Source organism: Cimex lectularius, unplaced genomic scaffold (assembly GCF_000648675.2).
Source record: "Cimex lectularius strain Harlan isolate CLEC.00 unplaced genomic scaffold, Clec_2.1 scaffold261, whole genome shotgun sequence".
In the NCBI taxonomy this organism is placed as follows: Eukaryota; Metazoa; Arthropoda; class Insecta; order Hemiptera; family Cimicidae; genus Cimex; species Cimex lectularius.
In genome coordinates this window covers 138,452-166,047 of record NW_019394188.1, presented here as the reverse complement: position 1 = coordinate 166,047, position 27,596 = coordinate 138,452, and the positions used below count along the sequence as shown (strand labels likewise).

Below are 27,596 nucleotides of genomic sequence, written 5' to 3'. Positions count from 1 at the left end.
TACAATTAATTTAATTAATATATATATGTATAAAAAGAAATCTTTTTTTACATTAATTTCCTGGTAAAATAGTTATATCTGATTACATGCAGTCTTCAGCATAAATAAAAATTTCACTCTGTATTATTGTGCTTATAAATTAATTAATTTTACAAATTACAATCATTCACAGCTTAAACACAACTTTTATACACTATTCTACACAGCATAAGCAAAACAGTTTGTTTTTTTAAATCACAATATATTAAGATCACATTAGTTCTTTATTAAAACTTATGAGAAAATAAATAGACGATAGGAATCAAATAGTTTCTGTCGAAAAGACAAATTGTCAATGCGTTAATACTCATATTTCTGGTTGGAACAATTATACGTAGTTTTCTCCAGATCTTGGGACTCGTGTGCTTCGCCAACTCCCTCGCCTTTTCCCGCAATCTAGATCCAAATCATCTTCTCTGTCACTCCTCCCCTCTGAAGAAGTACAATTATTATTCTGACTTGTCATATAAGTCAGTTCCATTACATTCTGAAATTTTAAAAAATTATTTAAAATTCACAAAAAAATTAATTTCAGCGGCGTCAAAAAAAGAAAACCGAATATTACTCTCCTGCGTGTCCAGAAATGACTTTGATTATATGTTTAACAAGAAAATGCTAATAATACTGACCTTATTTTGCTCAGAGTCGGCGAGTGGATTGTTTGTGATGTTCATGGACCTCGGGAGAAATCCATTCCCGACTCGACCGTTTACTTTTCCATTGTGGACAAAACCGTTGATAGTCACCGGCTCTAATGGCTGTATAGTGATACCTGGATCGACTCCTCCACTCTTATCACAACTCTCTACACCATCTTTCCAGGGGAAAATATGAAACAATAAAGATTAATATGAAGTTTAAAAAAGACCCAAAAACCCAAGTTTGTCCCTCATGTTTACATTATAAGAAATAATTACCATGATCATCGCTGTTGATTGAACGTCTATAGCAAATGCATATAGCGACTGCGAGAGTCAAGAGGAGAGTGAGCCCTGCGATGACAGTGCCCAGCACCAAGTACAATTGCCCATGACTAGTTTTTTCAGTTGAGCTTATACCACTTATGCCGATCACATCTGGCACAGGTGCCTCCGTTGCATTTGCCTCTCCTGTAAATATCATGAAATAAACAGTTAATGAGTGATTTTATGGTTGATTTTTTTCTTGGTTGATCAAAAAATTGATATGAGTTTGTCTTATGCATAAAAATGTTTTATTACCATTTTATTAATAGCAGTGTAAATTAATTCAGAGCCCATGATATTATTGGTACATTAATATTGTCTCATTTAATAATAATTTGTTTTCATTAAGTTCAACAAACATTAATAAGAATAAATCTAAATTTATTTATGATGATTATATGATGATGATATGAAAATAGTTAAAAAATATTGAAGAATGCTACTATAGCAAGATTTGCCACAGCTGCTGTAGTGTACGATGCTATACAGTTCATTGCATTTGTATTCTGGGGGAGACGGCACATTAGTTATTAATTAATCATCAAAAATATTGAACTTTAAAAAATGAGGTTTTTGATTTTGTAAATAAATTGTATAAAGCTTTATTTTTTCCTCTTTAATGAATTCTTTCTATATTGCATCATGGTGTACAATATGAATGGAAAATATCATATAAATTTACAGGAAAGTTGAAGCCAAATATTTATAGTAAAATCGCAATTTGTCTTTAAGAAAATTAATTAAAATTAAATTTTTGTTTAACTAAAGGATGCTAAGGGTAGGAAAAGCTGTTCTCATGTTAACACTTTGAAATCGATCAACTTTTTCATGAATTTCTGCTTATTAAACAAATTTTTTATATTTGTTTATGTAATAAATTATGTATTGATTATTTTTGCTTTTTGTGAGTCATGATTTTATATAAGTAATTTTGTATTTTTTGAGAGTTTTAGTTTACAAGTAACAAGGATGATAATATCAAAATGAAATAACATAAGCCAAGTGTTAGTTTTTCCAAAATTATTAATTATTTATTTATATATAGATTAGCCACAATATATGAGTACAAATGAAGTCGTCATGCACAACAAAAATACAAATGAGGACAGGGCATTTTAATTTATTAAATCATGATTTTTGTGCTACATTCTAACGATCTAATTTAAATACAAAAGGTAAAAAAAATTCTATACAAAAAAATTTTGATTTGGATGTTAACATATTAAAATTAATTTTACACTATGTAGTAAAAAATGTACTGCTTACTCAAGGTTTTGTGTGTCAGTATCGCACTAAAATCTGAAGCAGCCCCTACAGTAAAGCTTTGAAGCTTGATGTCATAAGCTGTGTCCGGGGCGAGATGCGTAATGACAAAGTTCCTCGTATTTTCTCCTTCGACTGTCGCTTTTATGTAATCCCCTGCGCTCGTTGTCGCCCGGTAATAGACGTAAAAACCATCGACAGGAGCCAGAACGGAATTGAGATACTGCATTCAAAAAAACATTCTTATTACCCTTGTATTTTTATTTTTATTTTAGTTTTAAATAGATGTATTTATAAACATACCTCCCAGTGTATTCGGATTTCCGTTGGGCTAATTGCCTCAGTGTGAGTCAGTGTTGGAGGATAAAGAGGAGTCCGATTGCTCGGTGATCCCTTTTGTAAATGAAACTTGGCAGAATTTCGTCCCAGTTTATTGTCATTGTTTGAATAAACTGCAGCTATTCTGAACCTGAAAAATTAAAACGTAAGCATTAAAACATTTACATAGAACATTGAAAATTGTTTTAAATAGTTGGAATATTACTTATAATGGTGGTCTGTTGTGAGATTATCGACCTCGTAGCTTCTTATATGCGGGGGTATGTCTTCGTTGCTAGTCATCCAGCTTGAAGGCCTGTTGTCCAAGTCTTGAAACTGTACTTTGAAAAACTGAATAGGGAGTCCAGCGTTGTTCGGTACGGACCACCTGACCATTACAGATTTATCCGATAATCTTGTTATGTTTGGCCTTGTGGGTGGTATCATCACAGCTAAAAGGACAATACAAAATAAAATAACTTAGTTAATTTAAAAATTGAGAGTTTAACCAATGCAAAAATAAATGGTTCACACAGTTTCAAAATAATTCTACATTATTATGCAAGGTATGGTTGAGTTGAAAATTCTTCATTTTAATTCATTAATTTCACTAATTTCGTGGCCCGCCTGACCAATTAATACATTACAATTAATTAAGGTTTTTAGTTGAGATGAAAAAAAGTCAATGGCACGAGCGGGATTCGAACCCATGATCTTCAGCTAGATACGCCGCTGCTCTACCACTTGAGCTATCATGACCTCGATCCACTCGGACATCAACTACTCATCTCAACCCCACCTTATGAGTTTTCCCTCCTTTCTGCCATTTTCCAAATGTCGTGTAATCGGATTGGATTCTCGACGACAAATGAAATGGCCACGGAGAGAGCTTTAGTAAAGTGTACTTCATTTTAATCAATTAAATTCACTATTTTTCGTGGTCCGCTTGACCAATTTTTTTCATCTCAACTAAAAACCTTAATTAATTGTAATGTATTAATTGGTCAAGCGGACCACGAAATTAATGAAATTAATGAAATTAATGAATTAAAATGAAGTACACTTCACTAAAGCTCTCCGTCGCCATTTCATTTGTCGTCGAGAATCCAACCCGATTACACAACATTTGAAAAATGGCAAAAAGGAGGGAAAATTCAAAAGGTGTGGCTGAGATGGGAAGTTGGTGTCCGAGTGGATCGAGGTCACGATAGCTCAAGTGGTAGAGCAGCGGCGTATCAAGTTGAAGATCGTGGGTTCGAATCCTGCTCATGCCATTGACTTTTTTCATCTCAATTAAAAACCTTAATTAATTGTATTATAAATGAGCCAAACACCTTCTAAAAGTGTCAGAATTTGCCTTAACTGATCCATTTTCAGAGTATGTAAAAAATAATGACTAAATAAACATTATTTCAAAAGATAAAAGGGATAAAATCGAATTACAGTAACCCCTCAACATTTGCGAGTTTATTTGTGAGGAAAAATTTCACATTCGCTCCCCTTGGATTTAATTATTTGCAAACAAAAAAAAGTTCAAGCTTTTGAATAGCTTTTTCAGATGTATTGGGTTGTCCGGAAAATAATGCAGGATTTTAAGTTTTCATTAAAAAAAATCTATATAAAATATTCTGTTTACGTTTACAGGATTACTCATTTGTATGAATGTCAACACTTATTAATCCTCTTCCAAATGATATTGTTTGTTTACCTCTGTAGCATTCCGCTACTTGGAAATAATTGAGTCATCCTTATAATGTCAAAGCGAGAATTTCGTATGATTTTCTTTTACGAGTTTAAACTCGGCCGAAGCGGAGCCCAAACGGCTAGAAACATTAACCAAGTCTGGGGCGAGGGTTGTGTTAATGAGTGCACTGTGCAAAGGTGGTTTAAAAAATTTCGGGAGGGAGATTTCAGCCTTGAAGATGAAGAAGGTCGTGGAAGGCCTTCCTCTCTTAATGATGATGTTCTGCGATCAGTGGTGGAAGAAAACCCCAAAACAACTGTTGGAGAACTTGCAGAGCAACTCAAAGTCAGTAAAACGACCGTCGCTGACCACCTCAAGGCGATTGGAAAAGTGAAAAAACTCGAAAATTGGGTTCCACACTCGTTAAACGATCGCCAAAAAAATCAGCGTTTTGATGTTTGTGCATCACTTCTTTGTCGAAACAAAAATGACCCATTTCTGGCCAGAATTGTTACATGTGACGAAAAGTGGATTCTGGACAGTGGCTCGACAAAGGAGAAGCTCCAATACATTTTCCAAAGCCCCCAACTCATCAAAAAAAGGTAATGGTTACGGTATGGTGGGCTTCATTTGGTTTAATACACTACAGCTTCTTAAATCCTGGCGAAACCATCAATGCTGAATCATACTGTAACCAAATTAATACCATGCATCAGAAATTGGCAGTAATGAAGCCCTCTTTGCTCAATCGGAAAGGGCCCATTTTGTTGCATGACAACGCTCGACCACATGTGTCACGTGTAACGTCACAAAAATTATTGGAGCTTGGCTATGAAACTTTGCCTCACCCACCCTACTCTCCGGACCTCTCGCCTACTGACTACCATTTTTTTAGACATCTGGACCACTACTTACAACACATAATATTCAAAAATCAAACGGAACTGGAAAATGCATTTATTGACTTTATCAATTCTAAAAATTCTGAATTCTACTCAGACGGAATTAATAAGTTACCAACACGTTGGGAGAAATGTATTGAGAGTATGGGAAATTATTTTGATTAAAGAACATTGCTTTAAAGTAACTAGTTTCTTTTTTTTTGTTTAATACCAAAATCCTGCATTATTTTCCGGACAACCCAATATAAACATTCTCAAAAATCCCTCATTTGTTCTGTAAGTCTAATGAAAATTTGTTAAAGAAAAATCAATATAATTATGATTCGATGTTTCGCTGCCTGGTCTCTTATTATTGTTTCCTTCTTTTATTGCATATTGTTCATCTGTTGGCAACTTGGAATATAAATTATATTATGGCATCTTTACCATCTTTAGTGAAATGGGGGAGGCGAAGAAAAAAAATAAATATATAAAATTAAAGTTTTAGATAAATTTGCGAGTCAGTGAAAGTGCAACTGCTGTTGGGAGATTCTTCAACATCAACAAGTCGGCATTGGGGAAAATAATAATAGTTAAATACCTTGAAGAGACAGGAAATGCTTTGAGCATTTGATTGGAGGATATGTCTCAGAAGGGTGTTCCGATTAGTTCTGCACTGATAAGAGCCAAAGTTAAAAAATTATTTGATGAAATTAACATCATGGCTAGAAAAGGTTGGGTCAAAAATTTCAAACAAAGGCATAATTTTCATATGAAATTGTCTGGAGAATTGGCATCTTCTGACCATGAAGCAGAAAAAAAGTTCCCAGAGAACTTAAAAATCGAGCCAAATTAAATTGTATGGATGGAAATTTTGAAAATGTTAATTTATAATAGAAATAAATCACACGTTTTTGTTCCTCTATCTACCATTAGGGAATGGCACCCCCTATTTGCACAGCAATATAGACTCAACATTCGCAGATTCAACAATCACATAGTTTTTCTGGAACGTAATACTCGCAAATGTTAAGGGATTACTGTATTGAAAAATGCTTACACTTATTTTACAACCCAATAGTTTGGTCTAATCAGGCATTGAAACCACAAAAAAAGACCATTTGGATAACACTTACTTTTGTATAGAAGAAAATTTGTATTGACTTTTTTTTCAAATTTATAAAGCTTTTTTTTAGAAAAATAGACTTCTTCAAATAAGTTAAATGTTTTAATTCAGCTTTAAAATTGTTTAAATCAATAGATTATTAATTTACCTTTGTGCTTTTTATCTTTTCTTCTTCCTTTACCTTTTCTATGGTCTTTTTTGTGGTTTCTTCCTGGTGCCACCGATGCAGCAGAACTCCCTTCTGAAGATTCTATGAATGAAACTAATGTGTTTTTATTATTCAGTGGTTAAAAACAAAACAAAAACAAATAACACAAATAGAAATTAATTACCTTCAAATTCTGGATCTTCATTATCGGGAGAGTACTCAGCGCCCACTTGCGTCACCTGTGTAGGTGATACTTGTATCATGGCAGAGCCATATGTCGTACCGACTGGGTTTGAAGCAAAACACTGGTAGATACCAGCGTGCCTCTTTTGAATCTTTTTTATCATAAGCTTTCCACTGATGGGAATTATGTGAGAATCGTTGTTTACCGATTCACCGTTTAGCAGCCAAGTGATGTTCGGCGAAGGTGCTCCGGTGACTTCGCAGACTAATTCAGTATCACTGTCTTCTTCTATCACGGCATTGGCCGGTCCTTTTGTGACAACTGGAGGAACTGAAAAAAATAAAATAATTTTATAGGCGTTGACATTTTTAACAAGATTTGTTGTTTTACCTTGAACTTGTAAGCTGACAAGATGGGCCTGCATAGGGGGCACACCGTTGCTAAGTTCACACACATACTGGCCCTGATCAGAAGGCTGCACGTTTGTTAATGTGAGTGCACCGTAACTTAAATCTATCCTATCATTTGGAAGGACTCCGTTTACCCTCCTCCAAGTTGCCTTGGGTGGTGGTTGTCCGACACCACTGCATTCCAATGTCACATTTTGTTCTAGAAAAAATTAAATGTAGTTTAATAAAATTCTAATATATTTAAGAATATTATAATGCTTACTTGATTGGATGACATATTTAGATTGTGGTGTATAAAGGAACCTCGGTGGTGATGGTTCTTTAGGCTGTTCAACAGTCAGTGTGATTTTTAATGGAGAATCAATAATTAGACCTGTAATATAATTGGTAGCAAAACACGAGTAGACTCCTGAGTCTTTTTCACTAACATTGCTTAACAATAGAGACCCTGTTGTTGGCAAAATAATGGAATTATCTGAAATAAAAACATAAATGAATTTTAAAAAAACTGTTTTGTGCAAATTTTAATGATAAAAAATTTACCTGGCACTAAATTTTTATTGTGTTGATACTGTATGATTGCTGCAGGCTTGCTGACTGGTGGCGGGCAGTTTATTACTACACTGTTCCCTGCAGTTACTGTATACTGCCGATGTGGTTGGTAAAGAAACGGCTGAAGTTGGGCCGTCGTAAGCCTGGCTGGAGTACTTGCCAAAGCTGATGCACCAAACCATGCTACACACTAAAACGTAAAAATGAAACGTTTGAAATAATTCCCTACTTTTCGTGGTCCGCTTGACCAATTAATAGAATTCAATTGATTAAGGTTTTAAGTTGAGATAAAAAAGGCAGTTTCATGAGCGGGATTCGAACCCACGACCTTCGGCTTGATACGCCGTTACTCTACCACTTGACCTATCGTGACTTTGATCCACCCGGGCACTAACTTCCCATCTCAACCCCACCTTCAAATTTTCCCTCCTTTTTGCCATTTTTCAAGTGTCATGTAATCGATTTGATTCTCGGTGACAAATAAAATGGCCACAGTGAAGTATACTTCATTTTAATCCATTAAATTCACTATTTTTCATGGTCCGCTTGACCAATTAATACAATTCAATTAATTAAAGTTTTAAGTTGAGATAAAAATTGAAAAATTATTAGATTTTTTTTTCTTTAGAAAGGAAGTTATATGATAGCTCAAGTGGTAGAGTAGCGGCGTATCAAGCCGAAGGTCGTGGGTTCGAATCCCGCTCGTGACACTGACTTTATTATCTCAACTTAAAACCTTAATTAATTGAATTAGTTTGAAATAATATAATTTTGAGATTTCTCTATGGGATCTAAGAGGTGTTGTTTTAACTTTTCTGATAATTTTGGTCTGCCTTTCTTTGATAGTTTTATATGTAAGACATGTTCCAACATGTCACCATCTTACAGACCAAGCAACAAGCCACAATTTGTCTGGCAGACCAAACCAATAAATATAAGCAGACCTAATTGTTTGGAAATGACCAAAATGAAAGTCAGAGTAGTATAGAATTTTCTCTATTAGCCTACCTGGTAATCGCCCTCTTGCTTTTCATCGTTGAATTTGACAAGGAGCCGACTTGTGGCAGATGGCCTCATAGCTGTAGGGTGTTCGTGCTCAATGGCCACACCGTTATGCCTCCACCGTACAGCCTCTGAAGGTACATTGAGAGAACATTCAAATACGACATCATCTCCAATTGGAGCCACTATCGGCTCTGGAGATCTAATAAATGATAATCCAAGATCTGAAACAAAAATATCAAAAACTTTAATTTAAATACATACAATTTAAACAAAACTTCTTTTGATTCAAACACCCATCCACTTATAAAAAAATTTATCTTGATTATCATAACATTTTAGAATTTTACCAACTGTCCTACTATTGAATACAATTGGACATGAATAATTTTTAAGGTTTGATAATATTCCTTTCCCTTCAGAAATACTGCTTTTACCGTATTTTTCCGCTATGAAAATTATGTTTTTCATCTATTAATGTTTGTGAAAATGAAAATTATTGATAAGTTTTTATTAAGAAAGAGTTGGAAAGTTCTAAATATTATTTTTTGTGTCAACTGAATTGTAAGAACATTACATAAAATTATTCCATCATTACTTAAATATGATCTAAGACTTAGGCTGACATCAGTATAGCAGGCGTTGAAGCATAAGCACAAAAAGAAAACACTAATAACATTCTAGGAAATGTTATGCTGTATGGCCAAACTTTAAATCGAGCCGTGAACCTGCAATAGTTTTAAAATGAGATGGTCTAAAGTTACAATTGCTTATGGTTTAGCCTTAAATGGATCATTATTGACTTGAGTAAGCTAGAAAAATCAGTGTTCGATGATTTAGTTTGATTAATCAAATGATTTCAACAGGTTGAGTACTGAGGAAAAGTTTTACACAATCGTCATTACTAAACCAAACCTTTGAAACTAAACTGTTGGACTAGCATTTATTCAAGGATTTTTATCAGTGTGGACAAAATTTCTATAAATAATGAGCTAAAAAAATAAATTTAACTGAGTAATATTTTGTAAACAAAACATAACAAGCTTGGACTTTAGGAGAAAAAAATGATTATTCTTTAAAAAATTCCATGACAAAACAATGATTTTTATTAAGAAAATAATTTTCAGTTGTATTAATACTGGTTGTATATCAAGCCGAAGATCGAGGGTTCGAATCCCGCTCGTGCCATTGACTTTTTTATCTCAACTGAAAACCTTAATTAATTGTATTAAGGACAAAATTTAAAAAAAATCATTAAACAATGTTCTAAAAATAATATATGTGTGTGAATGTTTTGTAAATTAAGTGTAACAAAACTCTCGACTTTAGGAGAATAAAATGATTTTTCACAATAAAATTCCATTTTGTTGAAATGATAATGGTTGGATACTAATATTAGTATATAATTCTGATATGTGTCAGACAATATTGGCCAGTGAGGACCAAATGGCAAAATAATAATAATAGGGAACAAAATAAATTTAATCTGAATTCTGATATGTTTAGTTAACTAAACGTAAAAAACTGCTGGACGTTAGTAGTACAAAATAATTATTCTTAATAAAATTCCATTCTGTTGAAATGATAATGGTTGGATACTAACTGACATTGGTAGATAATTCTGTTATTTGACCATTAAAGACAAAATTTCAATATTAAAAATTGGCAAAACAAATATTCAACATGATTTGTGATATGCTAAGTAAAATAAGTGTAAAAAAACTGTTGCACAAATGTAAAAAAAAAAAAATAATGGACTAAAAAATAAATTTAATATGAGTTCTGTTATGTTTTGTAAACTTAATGTGAAAAAACTGTTGGCTTTAGCAGAACAAAATAATTTTTTCTAAGAAAATGAAAGAAAAAGAAATGCATTCTGTTGAATTGATAATGGCTGCATACTAACATTGTTAGATAATTCTGTTATTTGGCCAATAGGACCAAATTTCAAAATACAATGGGATAACATGAGTAATTTATTCTAAGATGGAGTGAGTATAATAATTATTTGGATGAAAACAAGGAGTCTACTTAATTTTTTTTTTTTTTTTTGAGTTATCTGTATTTGGAGCTCTCAAATATTCATTATCAGATAATGAAATTGAGAGCTTAAAGGCCAGATAGCTGCAAAAAACAGCTTTAGAGTAGAATAGAACATTTTCATTCAATGAGTTTTGATATGTTTCATAAACTAGTGTAAAAAATTTTTGATCATGAGTAGAAAAAACTTTTTTTTTCTTAAGAAAATATGTTACTGCATCGTTAATAATGGTTGTATACTAATATTGGTCGATTATTTTAATATTTGTTGGGAAATTGGACCAGTAAAGACAAAATTTCATTTAACAATGGGCGCAAACATTTTGATATATTTTGTAAAAACCACGTGTTAATTTAAAAATCTATCAAATATTTTATTTGTTGTATAAATACATATATGTAGGAAAATTGGATAAGTTAGTGGCTATTGAAATTGTACTCGAAATGACTTATGAATTTTATTGATTACAAGCAACAAAAATAAAACTTAAAGACACAATTTGAACAAAATAAAATGATTTCGACACAGCGCACATGATAAACGTCTATCCTTTTTAACGGCCAAATCTCAACTAAACTCGTTCTACCCACCTGCCGCTTGGCGCACCTCAGAAGACCACCTCTGACACAAATTTAAAATTATAATTGTTTAAATATTTAAATGATCAGAGTGGAAATCCTATTTCAGTGGTTAAAACAATGACAGATTGTAAGCTAAAACAGAACAATGCATCCGACCATAGTGTTTACAAGCATTTCCAAAACTCACAAACTCCTTCAATATTTCATTATAATATTATCTTCCTCACATTTTGTGCATATGTTAATCCATTTTGGAAAAAAATTCAAAAGGTATCATTTTAGAAAGCAATCCACATAACCTCTGAAAATTTCATAAAAATCCCTTTAATGATTTTGGAGATTAGTCATTTACAAGGAGTTGACGGCAGACAGACATGAAACCAAATTTGTTTAGAAAGGTCTGAAACGCAAAATGTCATTGGAAATTTAATTTTGGAGGACAAATTTATTTGTGACTTCCTGCATTAATTTATGTACAAGGCTTTGGAGGCAATATTGGTATTTATCAATATCAAAAATACATTATACTTAATTTCATAATAGTCTGACATTTTTGAAAACAATAAATTAGTAGAATTAGTGTTTTACTGTTGTCCTTCGTTTTGCCTCTTTCATTGTTTTTTGACTATGTAACAGACTAAGAATAGAGATAAGATATGAATCAAACAAATACAAAAAGTTTTTTCCCTCAACACTATCTCTACACCAACTTTGCTGTTGCAAACGACAAAGCTCTGAACATCACATGTCCAGAAAGTAGCAGGTTAGTTGTATGTTCTGACTCCTTATCTGCCCTCCAGGCCTTGGAAGACCTTTTTCCTACTGCCCCATCATACAAGATATCCTTACCATTGAAACCTCTCCTTCAACGAAACCTAAAATTCTTGTTTTGGTTCCTGGGCATTCAGACATAATGAAAATGAATTAGGTTAGAAATCAGTGAAACACCCAGAGATGATACGATTCCCCTTTTAAGTAGTGTAGTATGACATGCATCTGGTCCAAAGTTCTGAGGAAAACAAAGCTCCACAAAGTAAAGCCACCTTGACTGCTGGGATGACAACATTTAGGGCAAACTGAACCAGTTTTGACCAGGCTTAGAATCGGACATTACAATCACCAAGGGTCATTTGATTGCACACGAACGCTTATATGCACAGTGTGTAATGAAGGGGTTGCAATAAAACATATTTTGACAACCTGCAAAATGTTCCATAAGCTTAGAAATGCCCATTCCCTACCCTTACTCTTCAAGATATACTCTCTAATAAAGAAGATTATGTCATAAAAGTTTTTGAATCGTAAATCTGTGAAGTTGTTTGACAAAATATGACATAATAGCCATCTGAACACTACAAACACGTAACTGAGAATTATATGTATGTCAGGGAGGGCTGTTGGTTGGTTGGCCATGGTTCTCACAGGATGAGAACCCAGACATGATGGATGTGGATGTTGGTGCATACATTCACATCCTTCTAAGTCTGTACAGGAAAAAGAAGATGTCAGAACATCGGCTGTTACCGCTCTGGTTCTTCGCCCTGCCTGGTTTGCCTGCGCTTGGCTCCTGTAAAAAGGCCTAGGCTTGTAACAGTCTTAAGCTCAGACATGCGGGATTTGCCAAATGCCAAGCAAAGGTTCACCGAATCCCGACTAGTGGGGGATGGATACTCGGTTATTCACCAAGCAACAATATTCGGCACTCTTGCTAGGCTAATTGTTGATTTTCTTGTCCACTTCAAAGCACATGATTATACGTGAAGTAGCCAAACTCAAAGCATCCCCACTTTTGGGAATCAACTGTACTGTACGTAAATCAACTGTAATCATCCATCAACAGTTATTATTTTGCTGCTTTTTTTTTTTTTTTTTTTTATATAATAAACGATTCCTAACTAGTATATAATGAAAGAACAACAGCGTTATTTCTATTGACCCAACTTTAGTCTTCAAGTTCCTCGATCAGAAGCCAAAAATTTATATTTCTTCGCTTCTCTTCCAAATTACAAAAATCAGAACGAGGTTTTTGATGCATGGAAACGGATCGAAAGTGAAATGGGGAAACAGTACTCTGTAACTGAGTTTGTAGCCACTTCACAAACCAATAGCCGCAACTTCACTGTTGGCCATCATGATTGGTAGTAAGTTGATGAATCGCTTGACACTTAGCGCTTATTTGCTGCATCTGCACAAACTGGGTGCTTGTACAAACCCTGCAATCGGCATTCTGAAAATGCAGCATGTCTTGAGCCACCTTTAGGGCAACCATGACTGATGGTTGTACTCCTATAAGCTGACCCAAGTACTGAGCAACCAAGGAATATCTCTACATGCTTAAACTGATTAATAATGAATTATGTGACTGCAGGACAAGAGGAGCTTGGGAGCATGTCACACTGCACTGCGAACTGCATGAATCTTCGAGAACATAGCTCATGAGATAAATAATACCTCAAGGAGGAACCTGGCCTACAATTCAGGAATTATTTAAAGAGCACAATAAAAAATTTTGTACATTTATTAAGTTTTTGAAAAAATTCACTAAGGTAGGAAAAAAGTAATAATAATAAAATAAATGAATAGATAAAATTTAAAAATAATTGCTACCTAAGTGACCAAAGTGAAGTGAAAAAAATTGTACAGTGTTGTAATTATAATTTAAAAATCATATTATAGTATTAATAATTGTAAAAGTGTGTTGTTTGCGCCGTTTACGCATTTTTTTTTTTTTTTTTTTTTTTTTTGTGTGCCCTTAAAATCTTATTTGCTCCGTCCTAAGCAATTTTTAGTACCATTTTTGCCTAAAGCATTGTCCGTTTTTCCTTCCGAATGCTTCCAATAAATACCATTTTTGCCTCCGTGCGAAAATCATTATTAGAATTACTTCCAACTTTCTTCCAACATAAAAGTATCATTTTTGCCTCTGCACAGGAAGCAGTGTTCGTTTTGCTTCCAAATTGCTTCCAAGAGAGAGCTCATTTTCCCTCCGATAGCACTAACAAGGTCTGGGAGATGATCCCCTGAAGATGATCTCAATAAAGATCGAAACGTTGTCACCATAAAAAAATGTTTTTCTAAAACCTAAGTCACACCAGACCGCATCTCACGGTCTCTAAATAATTATTACTATTAGTTTTTAAATTTTATTTATTCATTCTACTTTTTTTTTTAATTATTAATTTTTCTCGAAGTTCGCCGAGGACCACAGTTTGGCCGCTCTAGCTTAGTGGACAAGGATAAAAGAGGCGGACACAAGGCCTTCTGCACTTCAACCTGAATAGATCTATTGTGCTGTTCTGTTTTTTTATAACTCACTGGCCAGCTTCAGGTTGTTAATCAGCCTCCATAGCTTAGCCAGCGGCTCCTTAGTGTAGGATCTTGCTTGCGGTTTTTCCTTTCCTAGTTGCAAGAACCTGCACCTACTTAGAACATCACAGATAGACCTTCTCCCCGCTCAAGCTGATTAGGCGTTAAATGTTACGTATCAAAACATTCGCCGAATTGCCTCCATTTATCTGTCCAATATCATGAACTTAAATCCCTTGACCACTTCAAAAGTAAATGATCTTCGACAGTTTATTAAGACAATTTATTATTATTAAAGAAAAAGAAAAAAAAAACATCTCTCTTGGTGGTTGTTGCCTTTAAGTTTGATAGAAAATAAAGACCTTTTCCACAATAGGCATTTAGTAAGTCGATTTATTTCCTACCCATCATCTTATTCACGAACACTCTGGATCGAGATATGTTTCTGAAGAAGAAAGCAAATTCAGTTGGTACCGCCAAGTTTTTGACCTATTTTAAAGTCATCATCAGGGCAAAACTATCTTAAATATGTCTTCAGATTGACATATTTAAGTTTTTTAGAAGCGATCTCAAATTTCTTTCAAGACCGACTCAGTCCCAACTTGGCAAAGGGTTAAGTGACACTTGTAACTGGTGGCTTTCTTCTTGAAGACCATACCTTGATCCAGAGTGTCCCTGAGTGAAAAAGTGGTCGATATTTCTAATATGGAAACCGAAATATTTTCTTGTTATGGAGTTCCACGCCATCAAAAAATTATGTATATCTATTAAAACTAGAAAGTTTGTTATTTTTTTATTTTTTTTAACTGGACACATCATTTATTTTTATGGCTTATATTTTTTAATTCATAATGAATTTCAGGGCACGTCCCTCTTCAGAGCCTCGCTATTTAGCTAAATTGAACTCACCAATTAGAGATATATAAATAAAGTATAAAAATTTTTTATAAAGCAGATGAAAAGTTTTTTAATTAGTCAATTAATTATTAAATAATGGATCAAATATTGAATAATATGAAGGAAAGTATTTGCATATGAACATTATCAACTCCACTAATTAATTAATGTAATAAAATGTGCTTATGCCTAATAATCATTATTTTAATATGGACGATGCAATCGCTCAATATTGTAAATAATAAAGAACAGTTTTCCACTCATCGGTACAAATGAATTATCCTTCTGTAACCCACAGTTCACCTCGGATTAAAAACAGATTCAACGCAAAACCGGACACAATTTTATTTTACGCTTTTGAAATAAATGGGAAAGCCTCGATCGGTAAAAATTGAGTTTTATGGTGTAAATCACTTGTGGAAATATTTTCGGCGAGAATAAACGCCTGGCATACCCCTTTCTCGGCCGTCTACGACCTTTTTTCCTCCTCCACTTCTTCTTCTTCTTGTTCTTCTATCTCAGTCCCTCTTCTTTTCTGTAGGGATCAGTTCTCTCCTGTCTTGATTGCCAAGGTTAACTCTCTTGTTGAAAAACCTTGTAACGCGTATCATCGAAGCGGGTTAAAATTACATATTGACCTTATTCCATTATTCAGTTTCTTCTTTTTTTCTTCAAACAATAAATTTATATATTTTTTATTTAATACCAAAAATACAAAAATCTATCGTTTTTTAATGCTGGTATTAGAGGTTTTTTTTTAAAAATTTTATTATTATTATTATTATTTTTTTTTTAAGCAGGTTTAAATATCTTTGTGATAACGTCTATCATACATAAGATGAAAGTTTGTTAAGAAGAATTGCCCCATTAAGATAAAACCAATCGATTTATAAATTAAATATATTATATAAAAAACTAATCACTAACCCACACATGTTTATAATAACAGTCATCGCGTACATTTTAAATAAGAAGATTATCTCTATTATATTTCGTGGTCGGATTGCCCAAATAACTTCTTTCAATTAATTAATCTTGGTTGAAATGAAAAAGTCTAATTACTACTTGAGCCACCGTACTACGACTTCACGAAGCACAAGTGGTTGGAGCAGCGGCGTATTGAGCCGAAGGTCGTGGGTTCGAATCCCGCTCGTGGCACTAACTTTTTCATATCAACCAATACCTTACATAAAGATTAATAAGAAGATTAACGTCGACCTTCCTCCCACATCTAGGAACGATGTTTCGTAGGCACTTTTCTACGGGAAAATTGACAAATTTCATGGAATTTCTCCTGAAAGGTACAAAATTCTTTTTAGTTTAAAACTAGTTTTGTTTATCGACAACTTTGCTCAAGTTTTTGAAAGGTTGTCTTTGAATATTAGAGCAGTAATGTGCAAAAAGAGCGAATAACCAGATGTTAGGCGACGAATGGCGAAATAATGTGTATCTCATACATAATATATTTATTTTTATATTTATAAGTGCGCTAGTTGATATCGTAAACCCAACAAATGCATGTAAGATTTTTTTTAATCATATGTAACAACAGTGCTAGAGTGCTACTAGCAACTTTATTATCTTTATGAATTTGAAATTGAAATCGCAGAGGAAAAATTGGCCCTTTAGACGTATTGAAGTGTTTGGAATGAAGGGTATTGGATCATCCAATTCTAGAAGATTAGGATGAGGGTCCTGGTTGTTTTCGGAGGTGTCTGCATCGACTTCTTGCTTTTTCATGGACAAATGGGATTTGAAAGTCTGTGTGGATAATGCTGGATGGTAGGGGGCTTTGGCAATGGTCCGATGTACTTTGGACTAAAGCGACATGATTCTTTGGCATTTGGAACACTTAAAACCACACTGTTAAATTCCGTACGTCCATAATGGTTGTAGTAACGAGATAATAAATATAAATGAGGCATTTATTTTGCAGTGAGAGTTTCGATCTGTTGTCAACTCTTTTGAGTATTTTATATCATATATTCTATTATTTTGACAGTATGTCGGTACAAACTAGGCCTGAAAGGTGAATCCTCCATTTCTTGAACCATTCTGTATTCCAGACAGGCGAGATGATCCTGGAGGCCGCTAATCATTCTGATTGTGCTGACAGGATGTTTAAATTTGGGTGTCTAAAATATGTGTTAATATTTTTTAAAAGCCAACATTGTAAAATATTTAATGATATTTACAAATTTTCTACAAAGATAATGTTAGAATGTTATATTTCGTCGCGTGGTATAGGGCGATAAACTTATTGTTTGATAATTACCTATCATGTTTGCCTGCCTATCCTCGCTGATTTTTGTTTATTAAGACGAGTTTCGGGATTCCTGTCGAGAAATCAATGAAACACTGATTATGGTGAAATGCCGAAACGAGTCAGAATTAACAAAACTCAGAGAGGATAGGGAGACCAGGATGACAGGTAACTATCAAACAAAAGATAGTGTTGTTACACAAAAAACTTAAATTTTAAACAGTTTTTTCCCCTCAGCAATATGAACTAATATTTGAACTAGCTACTTATAAAATGAAAACAACATATTTATAATTATAGCGAGATGTTGTCAAAACAAGCAAATTGGCGTTGTGTCAAATAATACGAGTCATTGAATAACATCAGATGTTCTGGGTGGTCCGACGTCGCCAAATGTTGATTTTTTAAGACGAAAATGATGAATTGAAAATTATATGGTTAATTTATCCATTACAGTCGAACTTCTTCAAAAGTACACATAAGCTAACATCCCTCATGACCCCGACAGTTTTATTTTCTTCGGCATTATTCTATCGTAGTTACTTTACTGAGAAAACTATTTGTAAAAACCGGACATTTTTAGTAAATAGACATACGGACACTACGTTTTTTAGATTTTTCAGTCTCTTATTAGCAGACAGTAGAAATAAATACGACACTCAACCTACTTGCAGAAATTCTCTATCTCTCCTGCAGAACTTTTTTGAACGCCTTTGGTCAGAATGCGATTGTGACAACCCGATTCGAAAATGAGTGCGAATAAAAACGATTTTTTCTGTCAGAGAAAATGTCAAAGTCATGCAATTACGTGAGAAACAGAAAAATGTCTTTGTACATATGCCTGCACATTTTTTACTTTCACTTAATGACCCTAATAATTTTTTCTATATGTGCCGGTCCTATAAGAGGTTAAAATACCATTAACGGGTGGTGTCCGCTAATAGGAAGTTTGACTGTATCTCAAAACAGAATGGACAATTCTCCAAGAATACTTAGATTTTTTTATTATATAAAATAAATTTTATGCATTGTTTATGAATTTTTTTTATAATTTGCGTTACAATATGAAAGAAATTTTGTGCAAAACACTTAACTTTTAAATTCCACACTGCAATATTTCTACTTTATTTTACGATATATATATAAAAATTTTTTTGCTGTGCCAGAGCTTAATAGTGATTGTTGTTGGGTCATAATAATAGTCTATAAATTTAATCGTTTTTTATTCTTTATATTTTGTTAAAATCCTCCTACAAGAGAAAATGAAAATGCAAAAATTCTAAGGATTTAAAAATTTGTAGGCAACTTAATCATTTTTCTTTGGTTATTTTCATTCTACGTTAATAACAGATTTTTATTTTTGTTTGCATGTTCTTTTCATTCATTGTTTAAATTATAAAATAAAGAACTTGGGCATCGATTTGTAAACATAACGATTGAAATGTTGTGCATTTTTGTTTTATATATTATTACATATTGTTACCTTTTTGAACAATATTTATATGCAATAGAAACCAAAAAGTCAAAATGCCTGAAGCAAAGGTCAAATTACTTTTTTTTTTTAAGATTTAGAACGTTCCTAACTGCCAACTTTTGAAAAAAAATCAAAATCACCCCCTGGACCGAATATTTTTTTATTTTCAAATTCCTAGACTGTTATCTAGAAAAAATTAAGTTATTATTTTTCGGCAATAACTAAGCATGTCCGATTATGTTTCTTTTTCTCCTCTCTTCTACGTAATTATGAGGGTGTTTTTTTCTTCGTGCATTTTTCAAGTAGAGATTACTTGTTACAAGATAATTCGCATAATAATTAACTAACAATTTAAAACCGCTTTACTCCGCATCGTCGAAATGAATTTATAAAAGTACAACGGATTTTTCAACGTAATTGTCTAGTCCAGGGGAAAACGCAGAATTCTTAAGATTAAGAAATTTATAGTAAACATCGTTGATTTCAATAAAACGAGTTTCAAATTTTACCGTATTCATAGAGAAAAAAAATTTCACAAGATGCGATAAAAAAAACCAACAATTACTTTTTTATGACTGTGCGTAGTCAACATTTTTCATTTTGATTGATAACTTCAGGGTCTGCTTGTTATCACTGGGTGCCAGATTTCCAGCAATCTGTGCAACATTAAAAAAATTCCAATTAATTATTCTTTTTATCTAAGGTTTTTCATCTCAACCAAAAACCTTGGATTAAAATAATAATTAATTGGAATAATTAATAAGGTCAATTAGGACCACATCAAATATGAATTAATTTAATAATTTAAAAAATGTCACCCACGAAAAACAATTAAAATAGCGATTCAGAGAAAATATGACAGATCTACTAAAAAAATAATTCAATCAATTAATTACAGGAGTAATAAGACAACCGATAACAAAACCAAAAAGGACAGATGTTCGAAATATCCAAAAATAAAATCTTGCTAATACTTTATAAATACATTAACCTTTCAAGTTATAAGGTTAAAGCTTTGGAAAAAATGTTTAACCATCGGCAAAAGTTCAAAGCACATTCAGAAGGCAATGACGACTCTATATGGACGACCTGCATTTGCATGACAAATAGGAAATTCCTGAGATTCTTTCCAGTCTATTAGAAGGACCGAGAGAGATTCTGGATTTTTAAAATTTTTCAACATTTATAAAAATGTCTTATCTGCTTATCTGCATCAATTGAATAGTCGTAAAAATTATTGTAAAAATATCATTACGAAAATAGAAGTTTTGTTGAATATGTGCTAAATAAATTAATTTTAAAAAAACCAAAACAACAGTCAGGAATTTACTTTTGAACTTTAGCAATGTAAAAGTTTTTATTAAGGAATTGTAAATTGTACTTGCTTAAAAGTTCTCTATTGGTTTATTTGATAAAACATTAAATTATAATGATAAATTATTTCGTGCATTTTAATGATATTATTGGGGGCGTCGGTGGCCGCAACTGTTTGGGCGTTGACACGGCGCTCATCACTGTAAGGTAAAGGACCCGGGTTCGAATCCAGTGGCCCTGCATTCGAACCCAATGTACTTACAAATGGTCTTTTTTACAAAAACACCGGCACCCCGACGGTTGATATAACCTCTGATGTTGCGAACCCTCGTAAAAAAATAATAATAATATTGTTATAAAGGTTTATATCGTGAACTATGTCAAAACAAAAGTATGCAAGAAAAAAATTATATCTTAAATTACAGCCCTTTTAATATTCGATTAAACTTGAAATTAATTATACTCACTGCAACATTGAGCTGTTAAGTGCTAGAAAACTGTATTTTAATTTTTTTGTAAATGAATATCCGCAAGTATAAATAGATAAAGTCTTTAACAACCGAGGAAGTTTTGATTAAAAAAAGTTCTAATATAAGACAAATACTTTCATGAATTCTATGCTGACGTTTATTAAATCAATAAAAAAATAATTAACTGAATTATTTATAGTTTTCTGATACTGCTTAGAAAATTTGTTTTATTAACTTATGGTTTAATTTCCAATTTTTACTGTTATCTGGGCAAAAGGTCTAAAAGTAATATTGTGGGGTGTTAAGTTTTTATTCTTTTTCTTTTTCACATCCTACATGTATTTGTAAAATTTAAACAATGTTTATAAATCCCAGGCCGTGAAGATGATCTCAATAAAGATCGAAACGTTGGCACGATAAAGAAAATGTTTTTCACACCAGACCGCACCTCACAATCTCGAAATAATAATAAATAATTAAAGTTATAAGGTTATTTCATTAATTAGTGTCTGTTATGAAAAATAAATCCCCAGTGTTATTGACCTTGGTAATGTTGGGGCTGAGACGGCCATAAAAGAAATTGAAAATCATCTTAAAAACTTAATTATGCCAATTTGTAGATACCTTTTGTTCAGCACTGATTACCTTAAAATAGGTCGAAAGCTTGGCAGACAACTGAATTTCTGTTTTCATATAGAACATATCGAGATTCAGATTATTCATGAAGGAAAAGAAAGTAATTGAAAACGATTATTATTTACCAAAAAGAATCTGCTTACTTTCCTTGATAAATTTAAAAATGTAAAACACACACACACACGCGCGCGTGCGTAAAAAAACTGAAGATAACAAGAAAATTGTGTGAAATAATTCAATAAAAATATCATTGAACTCATAATTAACAATAATATCAATAATTTATAAGTAAAATAAAGTAAGACGGTTTGTTTAAAAATTAATTTGATAATTTTAAGCTGAAAGAAGTATTAAAAAATCCTGTCGGTTGAACCTAGCCGATAACTTAATCGTTCGTTTATGTTTGTTTTCTATTACGTTTGGATGATTTTGATAAAAGATTAAGTTGGATAATAAATGTTTTCGCTACTGCTAATCAAATTGTTCAATTCTGAAGTATTGGACATAAGAATTATCATTATCTTGAGTGTAATGCTAATATGTGTCGTACAAATTCTTTCTATGCCAGTTATTCATACATTACGATGGATTACAAGGAGTTTTGGATATCTCCGATGTTAGAATTAATTATTAAAAATAATGGCTGATGGTGAGATAATTTTGAAATTTAACGGTTATTTATTCAAATGCATTTCAAAGTTGTAGACATAAAGGAAATATTCCTACTGTTGTATTTCGGATAAAGAAATATTGGAGGTACAAATAATTGTAAGGATATGTGATAAATAAACCGCCGAATAGTTTGTAAAATTTGGTTATTTTAGGTTTCGCCAATAAAATTTTTAAAAAATGTTTTGTTTTTCACGATTGTTGGATAAGTCATTTGAACAATGTTTAAATAAAAAGTTTATAAAAAAAATATTTATATGCGTGGCATTTAAAAGAGCTGACTCGTTTTGAAATATTAAAAAGTTAACTTTTTATGACATGTTTATTGGAGACGCAGAATAATACAGATTTGAATGCACCGAAAGAGCTAAAGAAAAATGCACAAACTAATAACTCGACGATATAACAAATTAATTTTGGTTTATGCAAAAATGTGTGGTGATTAGTGACCGTTAATCAATAATTATTCAGAAATTGTGAGATGTGGTCTGGTGTGAAAGTTTCAGAAAAACATTTTCTTTATCGAGCCAACGTTTCGATCTTTTGAGATCATCTTCAGGGCCTGGGATTTACAAACAATGTTTACATTTAACAAATACATTTAGGATGTGGAAACGTGAATTTATACAATGCAAAATATATTTTTTATGTTCAATCAAAGTATTTCTACTCACTCAAAGTGTTTGTCTTCTGTGTAATTGTGCCATTCTTGCGTGTCGTGTTGAGAGTGCCAGTGAGATTTTGCTGTTTTATGTTTATATATGTTGAATTTTGAAGGGGTGGAGAAGTAGGTCGGTATAGAAAAGACATTTTTGTATAAGGCGTCGACTTCTTTGAGGTGAAAAGAGCCGACGAAGGGAAACAATGTGTTGGTAATGGTTCGGCCAGATTATTCTTTCAGGATTATATAGAAAGGGATAAAATAGGAAAAGGAAAGCTAAATTGTTGGAAAATTAGACTATGTGAAAAATATTTGATAGTGGAATGTAATGTAACGATATATGTATGTTCTCTATATTGAATTTGATTAATGACATTGGCGTAGCTGCGACTGAGTTTACATGTATCTGTTCTGTAATTGATGCTGTGTTTTTCTCTGTTGATATAAACCATTTCTAAGAAATTACGTTTATGTTTGTTTTGTGTGGTGTTCAAAATGGTGGGTAGCGAGTGCTGTAGGATTTTGCTTGGGTTTTTTGCAATCATTTTGTTAATGAAATGAAATTAATCATTTACATTATATGTGTTATCTGTGATGTTGTTGAGTAGATTGGTTAGGTATTTTGTCATGTTATATGTGGGTGAGTTTACAAATGAAATTATGGGTCTTAGAGGGTGTTCGGGTTTATGTGTTTTTACAGATCCATATAGTTTCGGAGGTTTTGGTGAGTTGTTTTGAAGTGATTTGTAGGTGTATGTGTCAATTTCTTTTCGTTTAAGTGTTTCTTGGAGAATTTTGTTTGTTTGTTTGATGAGAGAAGGAGTAGGGTCTGATTTGATTATGCTGTATGTGTTTGTGTCTGTGATAATTTTGTCAATTTTTTCTTTGTACTATTTTTTGCTGATTGCTACTGTTTGTTTGGTCTTATCAGCAGAAAAAAAAAATATTTTGCATTGTATAAATTCACTTTTCCACATCCTAAATGTATATGTTAAATGTAAACAATGTTTGTAAATCCCAGGCCCTGAAGATGATCTCAATAAAGATCGAAACGTTGGCACGATAAAGAAAATGTTTTTCTGAAACTATTACACCAGACCGCATCTCACGATTCCTGAATAATTTGTACAAAACGTGGACTAAACGTAAAAATGGCGTAATAAGCGTAATATTGTTTATTATTGTTCAAAATAAACATAAATAAAAGTTTAAGAGTTCTTATGTTACGCGTATGAAAAATACATATATTGGAAGATAAGATACATTTTTAAACGCATAGTGATGTGTTGTTTGAAAAATTACAAGCCAAACAAACGGGTTTTAATTCTAGAAAGTTGGCTAACGTTATAGAGTATTTATTGAGAAAAATATAGGCCAATTTATGCTGTTATCATTTACAAATATGAAAATAACAAAGCCTCCTAAAGTCTAAACGAATTCCTTATAGTTGAAGCTATTATTTTTTAATATTGTAAATTAATTTTTATAATTAGAACTAGCTCCCAAAAAGTTCAGATGAAGGAGATAAATTTCTTGACTGACAATTTTTCTTTCTTTTAAGATCGCCTAATTGCTGATATAATAACTATAGATGTAAATATCCATTAAGGAATAGTTATATTCATTGATGTTTAATAATGTTTGCCGGTCATAAGGAAGTTTAATTTGAAGGAATTTGCAGTATCGATGGTAAGTTGTTAAAGTCCTACTAAACCTAGATCGACATGTTATCTTGCTGTTATATTTAAATATTTGTGAAGTGTTCATTTACGAATACGAAAATAGCTAAAGTTAAAAATATTTGCAATCGTTCTATCGAATTTCTTGATTTTAGTACTGTTTGACGGTACTTAACGAAGTTTAAGTCAAAGGAGTAGAATCGATGGTAAATTGATAAAAGTACTTACTACTAGATTCGGTATTCGGTAAATATTTAAGTCTTTAAGATTTAAGAGATGATGACTTGGTAACAAATTTGTAATTGTTTAATCGAATTTCTTGATGTTTCATGTTTGATGATTCCTAAACAAAATTTGCCTTATTTCCAAAAAACGTTATTTTGTTGTTAAATATTTAAAAAAAACATATGAAATTCACTAGCAGTTGAACTAAACAATTTTTGTAATTTTTCTAAGGAATTCCTTGGCGTTTAGCAATGTTTTACGACTCCTGAGAACGTTCACCAAAGAATTTTGTAGAAAACTAAGATAAATTAACCAAATTGCCACTAGTGTTTAATCAAAATTTTATTTTGTGGGTAAATATAAAATAGTTATAAGGCTATTATTCATGAAATGAAATTCTAATACGTTTAAAAATTGTTCTTTAGAATTATTTGACTTTTAGTAATATTTGACGGTTACTAAGGAATTTAAGATATGGAAGTACTACTAGATCTAGATGAAAATGTTATCTATCTTTTTATGTTACAATATTTACGATCTTTTCATTTACGTATATGAAAATAACAACAGTTAAAGTAAAACTTAAGGTAGCATACTTTAAAGAATTACATATGAAATTAAAAACAATTAATAAAATTAACAATAGCCCTAAATAAAAGTTTTTCCTTCGAATCATCAAACATTATGAAACATCAAGAAATTCGATTAAATAATTACAAATTTTTTACTGAGTCATCTCTTAAATGTTAAAGACATAAAGAAAATCAAATAAAATACTTATGCGCTGTTCATTTACGAGATGAAATTCTAAAACGTACAAAAAAAAAATTAACCGTTGTTAAAATAAAAGCCTTTCGATGAGTTCATTCACGAGATGAAATTCTAAAACATATTAAGAAAATTAACCAAATTGACATTAGCCCTAAATAATAGCTTTTGGTTGTTAAAATAATATAATTAAGACGCGTTCATTCAACAGATGGAATTCTCAAACATTTGTAAATTTTTCATCGAATTCCTTGATGTTGAATATTGGTTGACATTTACTAAAGAAGTATACTTTACGGAATTACGTATAAAACTAAGAAAAATTAACCCAATTGCCCTAAGCCCTAAATAGTAGTTTTATGTTGTTAAAATAAAATACTTATGACCTGGTCATTCACGAGATGAAATTCTCAAACATTTACTAAGGAAGTATAATTTAAGGAATTAGTATAAAACTAAGAAAAAATAATTAAATTGACATTAGCCCTAGTAGTTTTTGATTGTTAAAATAAAATAATTACGACGCGTTCATTCAAGAGATGGAATTCAAAAACATTTGTAAATTTTTCATCGAATTCCTTGATGTTTAATATTGGTTGACAGTTACTAAAGATGGATACTTGAAGGAGTTACGTATAAAACTAAGAAAAATTAACCAAACTCCCATTAGCCCTAAATAATAATATTTTGTTGTTAAAATGACGTGTTCATTTATGAGATGATATTCTAAAACTAAATTGTTTTATAGAATTATTTGATGTTTAATATTGGTTGACAGGTTCCTGAGGAATATTACGTTGAAGGATAACGTAGAAAACTTAAATAAATAAATTAGATTGCTACTAGTCCTAAAAGGAAATGTTATTTTTGCATTAAATGTAAGTATTTATGATAGTGTCATTTAACGTATGAAAACAGCCAAAAGTTAAGTGTTTGTAATTTTTCTATCGAATTCTTTGAAGTTTAGAGATGTTTAATGGTTCCCACGGAAAATTCACCTTCGAGAATTATTTAGAAAAAATGTAACTTAATTAAATGTCTACTATTCCTGACAGAATACGTAATTTTGTGTTTAAATTGTAATATTTGCTTTAGTTTTAATGCAGTTTTACTTTATATTGCATTACTCGTCTTAATTGTTTTGTATAAGGGTGTGAAAAGTACGGCGCCTCGGTTATACTAAATATTGCACAACTCATTTGTCAATAAATTTACTCTAAACGGAAAAACGTAACGTGCCGTCAAAAGGATCCGATTCTAATTTAGTGGACGATTCAACAGCTGTAGGATATATTTATAATTTATTTTTGTAATAGGGCGCCCACGAATGTCTCGGAACGAGGAGCGGGATCTGTTTTCAAACAATGCAAGAAAAGGATTTCCTGCCAAGACGTCGTTATTAACGGAAATTCCGCCGCTCCAAATCATCCGGATCCGGCTGCACATTCCTCCAAAGGTTGAGAACGGCGGTACCACCCGTACGCTTTCCCTCGTGTACAGTTTGAAAATGTTTTAAAAGACTTACGGTCCGTAGAATAACGAAATGTAAGAATTGAGTTGGAAGTCACTTTGGAGAATTTTAGACCCTGGTGCATCGCCTTCGGCCACAATTAATTCCACCTCCGAACTAGTCTTGACCTCGAAAACACCTGTGGCTCCGGTTCCTTCGAATTTTCCCCCGTATAATCCTCGTTCACGAAACGATAATTTTCATTCGCTTCACTTGATTCCACTTCACCTCTCACTTTGATCACACTTTCAGGTAGATTTGCGGTGCATTTGTAATAAAACGCGCTTCCACTTGGTTCTTCTTTGAAGGGGTGACTTTTTTGGAGGGGCAATAGCTTACCTGCACGGACGGTAGCGACGAGTAGGAGGACTGGTACGGCAGGCAGGTTTTGCAGTATGCTGGCCATCTCCGCTCCTTTGGGTTCATTCCTGAAACAGGCGACGGTTTTTATGAGACGTCCTCTCCGGCATGTTCAGCGCCTAGAACTAGCAGGTAGACTGACTCCGCTCGTCCTCCCCCTCCAACGTCAA

General features: G+C 32.5%; 1 protein-coding gene across 2 annotated transcripts; it reads right to left on the bottom strand.

Annotated features, from left to right (window-relative positions):
• On the bottom strand, nucleotides 1-27,596 carry LOC106671030 (interference hedgehog-like). Of its 2 annotated transcripts, none has more exons than XM_014401781.2 (13): nucleotides 27,406-27,596; nucleotides 8,579-8,796; nucleotides 7,562-7,760; nucleotides 7,281-7,493; nucleotides 6,999-7,217; nucleotides 6,609-6,938; nucleotides 6,425-6,538; nucleotides 2,812-3,037; nucleotides 2,571-2,736; nucleotides 2,271-2,490; nucleotides 957-1,148; nucleotides 669-853; nucleotides 1-526 (listed from the first exon to the last, which is right to left on the bottom strand). In XM_014401781.2, exons 1-13 carry the CDS (start codon nucleotides 27,470-27,472, stop codon nucleotides 368-370), a joined length of 2,508 nt encoding a protein of 835 aa, XP_014257267.1. In that variant the 5' UTR covers nucleotides 27,473-27,596; the 3' UTR covers nucleotides 1-367. The 2 variants fall into 2 exon arrangements, with proteins under 2 accessions (XP_014257267.1, XP_014257268.1); XM_014401782.2 differs by having other exon boundaries at nucleotides 6,425-6,526.

Excerpts from the sequence above, each read along its gene's own strand:
- LOC106671030 (XM_014401781.2), bottom strand. The coding sequence starts at position 27,472 with ATGGCCAGCATACTGCAAAACCTGCCTGCCGTACCAGTCCTCCTACTC. Across the intron at positions 7,494-7,561 it reads CAATAAAAATTTAGTGCCAG|ATAATTCCATTATTTTGCCA; the intron begins GTAAATTTTTTA and ends TTTTTATTTCAG. Across the intron at positions 527-668 it reads CCGACTCTGAGCAAAATAAG|AATGTAATGGAACTGACTTA; the intron begins GTCAGTATTATT and ends TTAAAATTTCAG.